The sequence below is a fragment of the Drosophila miranda genome, assembly GCF_003369915.1.
Source record: "Drosophila miranda strain MSH22 chromosome Y unlocalized genomic scaffold, D.miranda_PacBio2.1 Contig_Y1_pilon, whole genome shotgun sequence".
In the NCBI taxonomy this organism is placed as follows: Eukaryota; Metazoa; Arthropoda; class Insecta; order Diptera; family Drosophilidae; genus Drosophila; species Drosophila miranda.
In genome coordinates, this window is record NW_022881603.1 from 14,081,191 (window position 1) to 14,089,680 (window position 8,490).

At 50.9% G+C, this 8,490-nt stretch overlaps 1 protein-coding gene and 1 pseudogene across 1 annotated transcript; one reads left to right on the top strand and one right to left on the bottom strand.

Moving 5' to 3' along the window:
• Positions 1-1,539: 1,539 nt before the first annotated feature.
• LOC117190826 lies at positions 1,540-3,536 on the top strand. The gene is made up of 3 exons (XM_033395864.1): positions 1,540-2,219; positions 2,282-3,151; positions 3,215-3,536. The coding sequence occupies exons 1-3, from the start codon at positions 1,760-1,762 to the stop codon at positions 3,442-3,444; spliced, it is 1,560 nt and encodes a 519-aa protein (XP_033251755.1). The 5' UTR covers positions 1,540-1,759; the 3' UTR covers positions 3,445-3,536.
• LOC117190827 lies at positions 3,475-4,497 on the bottom strand (annotated as a pseudogene).
• Positions 4,498-8,490: the final 3,993 nt, after the last annotated feature.

The following is an 8,490-nucleotide window of genomic DNA, read 5'->3' on the forward strand; positions in this document are numbered from 1 at the left end:
AGTTGGATCATCGCTCGTCTTATGTTCACATCTCTGGAATGGGAGATTCCATTCTACCTTCGAGCAAGTCTGTACATATAGTTGTACAATCCCAGGACGCAAGCTATCGAGCTTCCTTCGCTGCAATTGTCACCAACTCAATTACGGAAATGCAGCCTAACTTCGGCGTAGACGCAAAGGATTGGCCAATGCCGAATAATCTAAAACTAGCTGATCCTAATTTCTCCAAGCCCCAACGTATCGATCTGTTGATAGGTTCTGGTTTGTTCTTCGATTTAATGTGCGTCGGACAGATTCGACTATCAGCCCAATTGCCAACATTGCAGGAGACTAAACTTGGTTGGATAGTATCAGGAAGCATTGATAGCTCGGAGAATAAGCGTGCAGCTTTAGCCGCTTTTGAAAATTCCTCGTGCATCTCTATTGACGATTTTCGACCCACAACGCTGGAGTACCAAAACTTAGAGCAGCAATGCAGGAAGCAGCTGCTCGAGTGCCAGGTGCAAGTGGAAAAACTGCGATCGGAGAATCAGGAACTGCAGCTCGAACTTTTCCATATATTAAAAACCTACATATCCACGCTAAATGAAATTCAACTTTCAACAATTTCTACATTGCCAAATTTCCTGCCATTCTATGCAATTACAGAGGTTCCCGATGATCAAGACGTAATCACGACAAGCCGCCTTCGTAAAGAAGCGCCGATTGCTGCGTTCGACGATCATCCCACCGTAGCAGCCAGCTGCGCCCTGTCAAGCATCTTCAAGAGGGCCGTTGGAAAAATAGCGGTTCTGCCCCTTCAGGATGGATCTGTTGAAAGCCTTTGCCTTCCAACGGGGGGTGAATGTTCGGAGCAGAACCCAGCCGATTAGCTGCTTGCCAAATAGCACCTATTTTGTTTGTTACTTATGTCTATGTCACTCATTTGTTTGTTAAAGCTTTGCGCTTGCTTGCCCTGCTAAACGCTCTCTGCCAGCTCGCTCTTCGCTATCTCCGCTTTGCGTCTGCCTACCGACGTCGGCCGAGCGAAGCTGCGCTTAGCGATCGGAGCGGCAATGTAAAGGGCAGGCAAGCCACACTTGCAATTTGGATGTCACGCATTAAAGAACATATCGTAATTTTATTTCTGCGCCGAGTTTTATTTAATTCGAAATAATTAGTCGGCCGATTGGGGATAAAAAACATTATCTCCACATAAGGTTTAAGGAAAGAGGTAAGTGTGTAACGTAGTGTGTATGGGATTTTACGTCTTTGCTGGCATCAAAAATCCGCATTGAGTATGGCCATTGGATCCACGGATGACAAGCATTTCCTAAATTCTATAATACCCTCTGCCCTAGGGTATGCGCAATGGCCATTTTGTGAAAAAGAGAACAAGGATAAAATATACGGCTGACTACTGAAATATACCGTCTCATTTTCAAAAATACGGTATTATATAGTTTTCGTCAATCAAAGAAGGCGACGAAATGAAAAACTTTCAAGTGCTGAATTAATTTATTTCATCATATTCAGTATATAGTTGTGTCGTGTCGAGTGTGTCTCTGGAAATAAGAGCTAAGAAAATTATTGATATTTATTGAATTTTTTCGAATGACTAGTGTTGGAAAATCTTTTTAAAATATTAGCGGCTTTGTTTTTGGTACAGCGTCGGTTCTGGCGTTCGCAAATTGTTTTTCATTGTTAGTGGCGTTTCTCTTTGACAAATCAAATTTACTTTGAGTAGCCAATTGGGCAAATTATTAACCAGACGAAATATATGGAGGTGCACAGCTCCAAGATGGAAGCCAATTTGGACAAGACTGTAGAAGATACGGAGATGAAACGGGCCGTCGTCCAGGCTCTGCACCACTCGGCACTCATTAATTCCGAGCCAAACTCGCCATTGAAACCATTCGACTACTGCTTGTTGAACAAGCACAACGCTTTGAGCTCAACGCCCTCAAAGAAAATCATGGCAGCAGAGTCGCTGGCAATGCCTGTCGAAATGGATAATGCGGAGAACAAGGAGAACTCACTGCCCGATGAGAATCCAGGCGGTAATAATTCAACAATTTCCAGCTCCTTGGAACTGACGGGTACCACCGTGAAATTCAATACTTTGAAGACTGAAGACTCCACCACGGATGAAGTCTCAATGCAGGAGGTTGCTAAGCCGAATATCCTCAACACCGTTTACCCTTTAAGTGCAAATGTGGTGCTAGAGAACATTACCGAAGGTGAGTCTTGTCCCTATCGCCAGTATTCCCGCAATTCTGTGTTAAACCGATCCGGTTTTCAGTGTCCAATGAGGATTCGTCGGTTCTCGCTTGTTCTCCAGAAGTTAAAGATGTAAAAGAGACTCCCCCAGTCGCTGATGTTGTCAACGAAGTCTCCGAGCTGCTTTCCAAGGCTCTAAAGATATCCAGCGCCAGCGTTTCGACCTCGAAACCATTAACTTTCGAACCCACCAAAAAGCGAGTATCGTTACTTCCTAAAGCTTCTGGGACCTTGCCGCATCCACGACGCTCAATGTTGCCGACAGGCGCTGTCGAGACGCGCACCTACTCCTTCAAACAACGCATGTCCGTTGTAGTGAAAACTACGCTGAACAGTCCATCCCGCAAGATGGTCGCAGGCGGCGGGCTATCAGTAAGCCGCCGGAGCGTTTTGCCTATACCCAAGACCAAATCTGGCATTTCGCGCATGTCCATATCCACCACAGGGAACAGTTGTCCCAAAAATGTCATACCAGCCGCTTCGAAGGCCCCAACTCAGCCCGCATCTGATGCAGTCTTCAATTGCAAGTCTTGCGGAGCCACTTTCCGTGTGAAGAGCCTGCACGATATGCATGTTCGCATGCACGACATGGTAGAGAATGGACCCAAGACCCTAAAGAGACTAAACGGCAATCCGAGTGCCACTGGCGGGAGCAAGAATCGTTGCCCGTTCTGCGACAAGAACTTCGCCCTGGAGCGTACTCTGCACATTCATCTAATGCAGAACTGTGACAAAATACCACCAGCCGAAAAGCGCAAGCTGGAGTTCACAGAACTTAATCATGTGAAGAAGGCGCAGCTACCTAAAATAGCTACTGTAGGTGGCGGTGGTCCACCAGTTTTGAATGCACACAAGGCACCACGTCTTCAAATTACAACACCAATTGGAAAGGGTAAGCTTTAAGTTATCTAAAGACAGGATGGAACTGTTCTAACGCTTTTATCTACCATTCTAGCTGCCCCTAATGGAGCCAAGGCCATGGGACCGCCGTCCGTGAAAAAGGCGCCAAAGAACGTTGCCCATGCTGGTGTTTACCGTACGCCCACAAAGACTGTGCCATGCAACATCTGCAAGCAGCCGTTCAAGAGTATACTGGAGTACACCAACCACTGCATGACGATGCACTCGAAGAGTCAGACCATGAAAGTCGCCGCTAAAGATGAAGCACCGAGTGCTAAGGATTAAATCAAACATTTTGTCTTTACTCTAGCTTAGTCTTAGTTCCAGTGTAATTTAATCTCCAACAACCGACGAACAAAAATACACTTACATAATCACTTGGACTTCTTTTCGGGTGGGGGTTTCATGTCCACACCCTCTGTCTTTATATCCAGCGGCCCCGTGGCATTGTTCATATCGGTTGCATTGATACCGCCGGGTGTCATTTCATCCCCCGCTGCCAAGGGCTGCTGCTGGAGATTCTGTAGCATGGGAGGGATGGGCGGTGGAAACTTGCGTAACAATTCGGCCAGCAGCATGTCCACACGTTGCTTCTGGAACAGAGTGCCGCTATTTTCATCCTTCACAGCGCTGGCATCTTTTTTGTCCTACTTGGACTTGTCGGACACTGCAGAAAATTTTCGACTTAAACAGAAAACAGAGAATTTGCAAACAAGTATTGATGCTTACAAACTTTGTTGGAGGAAAAATCCCAAGTGTATCCTTTGCTGGGGTGATACCGGACATAGCTGCTGGCCTCCTCGAAGGCAGACTGAAGATTGACGACTGTGTTGAGCTGAAATCAAATGGGCTTAGCTTAGCTCAAGAGTACATTAATGGAGTACATACTATGCGTGCATTGATGACGTTTGCCAAATCGGGCGCCTTGTAAACAGTGCCTCCAATTATGTAGTAGTCGGCAATGGGTGTCGCTTCCGAGGGATTGTGACGATGCTGTTTGCGTATCACATACAGAATGGGTTCGGCCACATGCAGTAAGATGTACTCCAGTCCAATCATGTTGCTGCAAATAAAGTTATCATTAGCCAAGTGGATTAGTGGATGAAGAGCGAACCTACTGCAGATGCTCGGGTCCCAGCCGCTGCATCCGTATCGTCTCGTTGTTGCACAAATGGTCGTAGAACGGATTGGATTTGCGGCAGAAGTAGTCCATGACAGTCTGGGGGCTCAGCGTGGCCATCATCTGGGTGTCCAGGATAGCCGCAGATGGTTCTCTGGCGCATTGGCATTGGCTTGGGCCATTTGTCGGTTCGCCATGGCTGCCAAACTGCACGTGCTCCTGCTCCCGATCATCGACGGCGACGTTGTCATCTGGGACAGGCCCGGATACTTGAGCCACACCACGAACGTCACGTCCTACGAAGATTACGCCCACCGAACCCAACGGGCCATCGAAGAGTTCAAGGTGAACAGGATGTCTCAGGTGATACGCGCCGACCTAGAGCGCATCAGGGACCTGGTCGCCACCCTGCGGATCCACCATCGGGAAGCCCGAAGAATCAACGTACTCGGAACCGCGCTGAAAGTGGTAGCCGGGACCCCGACTTCGACGACTTGGAGCAGATGAAATTCAAGCAGACCCAACTGGTAGACGCCAGCAACAGGCAGATCGAGATTAACACGAAGATTCAGGCCCGCCTAAACGAGATGACCGGACTGATGAACCACATTGTGAAATCGGACGACGCAGAGGACAGCCTGCTGGCGGGGAGCATGGTAGCCAGAAACCGAATCGTGATCACCGACTTAGAGAACACTCATCCTGGGGCTGACACTAGCCAAAATCAAGATGGTGAGCCCGACCCTCCTCGCCGGCACCGACATCCGAGAGCTGAACGAGCACTTCGCCAACATAAGCCTGGTGGAACTCCTGGATGTCTCCAACGTCACCGCCTTCCAGGACGCCGACCTACTACGGTTTCTGATAGGGTGCCCCCAGCCCAAGCTCATCTGCAAGAAGTTGCTCATATTCCCGGTCCAACACGGGAACAAAATCTTGGATTTCAGCGACGAAGGAGCAGTGGCCGAGTGCGGGACCCGGGTGCTCAACATCGGCAGCTGCGAACCCAGCGTCGCCGCAACGTTTTGCAAGGAGCGACGAATAACTACCTGCGCGCAACAACTAGTAGCGGGATCCACTGCACACTGCGCCACGCTACCCGGACACCTGGACCCAGTAACAACAGTCGACCACGGCACGATCATCGTAAACGACGCCAACGTGACCGTCATCGACGAGTCGCACTGAACGGCACCTGGTACATCAACCACCTGGGCGAGTCCAAAAGGAAAGCAGTAGTATCAGCTATGGCCCGAGTCAACGTGACGGACCACCACGAGAAGTTCAGCTTACCGTTCTTACGAGAACTAAGCCTGAAGAATCTCAACCACATCGACAACCTGCGCGACTTACTGACAGTGAAGAGTACTTCATCGTACATACTCACACTCGTCACCGTCGTACCCCTCTGCGTCATCATCGGAATGTTATACCGCCGCCGCAACGTAAAGGCGCCGGAACAGAACGCCGACGCAGCACAGAGCAAAGAAAACGGCCAACAACCGCCGATCGCGCCGTACCGCGCTCCCCAAGTCACGACGACGTCAGCCAAACCAGGGGCCAGACTCTATTAACCTCCCCCCCCCCGACGAGGCAACTCGCGAACACCGTCCCCAGACCGCAAACAACGATCAACGAAGTCTAAGAGACGACCCGGCGCCAAGCCCAGTAGACGACCCCGGCCACGAACGACGGAAACACGAACCCACGGAAGCATAAAAAGAAAAGAAAACGCACCCGTCAGCGGGAGGGCCCGGGAACACTGTCGAAACAGCCCGAGGATCCAATTGCACCCCAGAACCGCTGACGAGGACCCTTACCGAGGTACAAGGCTGAAAGGGAAAAGCAACACTGCCGATCCGACAAAAGCCATCTCCGCAACATCAGCGTAAACCCTCGTTAAATAGCGCCACCTCCGATTCTAAGGAATCGCCACCTCCACCAGAAGAAACCAGCCAACGCCATGAACGCCGCACCTGAAGACCACGTCGGAACCAACGAAGTCATCGACCTCACGGGGGACACCGACTCGGAGAGGTCCGACGTCGACACGGACACGGAGAGCGGAACGTCGTCCGGCAACAGCACGGACGACGGAGAAGAGTACACCACGGACTCGGAGGAGGAGACCCCCGAGACCCGGAGATACGACCCCCCGCCGCCATACTCCCGCCACTGCCCGCCGGGCAGCATCACCTTGCAAGGAGGGCCGTCGGAGCTGCCCTCGTACTAGCAAGCACGGAGAGGCACCCCGCCACGCGTCCCTCGGATCACGACCCCTTCGTTTTCCCCCATGGGCGATAGATTCAACGACTACGCTAGGCACCGCGACGCGACCCCCGATCTCCGCGGGTCCCTCAACACCGACGAAGAGGACAGTCTCAACGAGGACACCAGCCGCCACGGACCACTACCCCCAACGAGGACCCCAACGCCGACGAACCCATGGAAATTGACGACTACGCGGAGACCGATGCCTCTAATCCAGGAGGTACGGTGGCGACTAGAGCCGCGGGGGCGGACCCTATTCGACAGTTGGTGGTTCGAACAAAGGTACAGGAGCCACCGCCGCGCACCCGACGCACGAGTCTTCGTAACTCTCGTCGGGGAAGAAAGGGGAGGGTGTAACGAACCTAAAAGGTTTCGATACAATCCGTCCCCCGACCTATAATGAGCGCATCGCACCGCACCCCACAACCAACGCCCCCCTCCGCAAGCAACCACCGATCAATACGCGCCAACTCTAGAACGATGACCAAAGACATCAGGTCACGCGAACTTTCCCCACTCCAAACCAAGCCATCGACCGAGTGCGGCCTTCCGGGTTCATCGACGGAGGAAAGTCGGCGCCGCCAAAATCTGCGACGATCACCAAGAACGGCAAATTGCGCCCCGACGCGGAAGTGCATTTGTCAAACCCGCCGACCCAGCAATACGGGCCTATAAAAAGACGGCGACGAGAACCAAAGAGCAACTTACGCAGAGACCCGGTCCGGAGTACAGACGCGGTACCCGGAACTCACAAGAAGACATCGGCGACCAATTAAAATAAGTTCATTTAAACCGCTAAGAATTACAATAAAGTGTCGAATTATCAAAGTAAAAACCCCCGATTGCGTAAGTTCACCCCAATTAGCCGAGGCACCGACGGTCTACGCAGCCGTTTCGTATACACGACGAGCGACGCCGATCCTAGCCCCGATCCACCTCTCTACGACAGGCCGCCTCCTGACGCCGCCCTTAAGGTTCCATCACATTTCTGCAAATTTCTTGTGGATTGACCCCTGGACGGGACTGAGCTTACCTCAGCCTGAAATAGGTTCATCACAAGAGTGTACATAGTGGGAAAGAACGTCTAGCAGAATGGCAAACAAAAAGTAACTGTAAAATTTAGCGCTATGTCAACACATTCCAACAGGCAGAGCGGAACCCAGGGACACTGCCTCACTCTCTCTCCGCTCCCTCCCACCACTTCAATGGAAAAAGCAACCATGTGCAAGTCCCGGACCCGAGGACAATGCAACTTAAGTGTTCAGCCACCTAGCAAGGAGTGATTAAAAAATGTGAGGCCTCTGTTCCGCCTTTAGACATTCCTTACAAAGGACACACTACTGGAAAAAGAATTAAATAAACACTTCTTTGTATAGTTCTATAACGACATGGATGTTGTAGAATCGCTTTCTGTGCGACCCTTGATCAAATTGCCACCTTTTAAAAAACACCCTGGCAGAAAGGGACATATGCACATATGATTGCGAGCAGCCAAAGGAAGACCTTAATAAGTAGCCTCAACATATATGTAGTTCTTCCAATCAAAGCTTCCCCCTTTGAGCAGCAGACAGAAGACATTCGTCCACTCTCCCCACCCGGCGCACATCCGTGCAGCAGAGAACTTTCTCTTGTAAGCTGGTGGCAGCCGCATACAAATTATTTTGGCCAAAAGTTTAACTCAACTGCAAAGAATTTTAAAAAGTTTCACGGCATCGCATCTCTGCCTCTCCATTAGGCAGAAATTGTCTTGGGAAGGCAGGGAGCTGATAAATTAAGACGCTGCCGGAGCCGCAAATCATTGAATTGAACCGCAGTGCGACAGGGACCGAGACTGGGACTGGCGGGACGGAGACAGCCCCAGGCTCAGCTGCTGCTTCAATTCAATCTGCCATCGATTTGTCCCCAAAGGCGACACATGTGGCAAAGCATGGCTCCTCCCT

Bases quoted from the DNA above. Each gene is read 5' to 3' on its own strand.
- LOC117190826 (XM_033395864.1), top strand. From the start codon at position 1,760: ATGGAGGTGCACAGCTCCAAGATGGAAGCCAATTTGGACAAGACTGTA. The intron at 2,220-2,281 runs GTGAGTCTTGTC...TCCGGTTTTCAG, and splicing joins GCTAGAGAACATTACCGAAG to TGTCCAATGAGGATTCGTCG. The intron at 3,152-3,214 runs GTAAGCTTTAAG...CTACCATTCTAG, and splicing joins TACAACACCAATTGGAAAGG to CTGCCCCTAATGGAGCCAAG.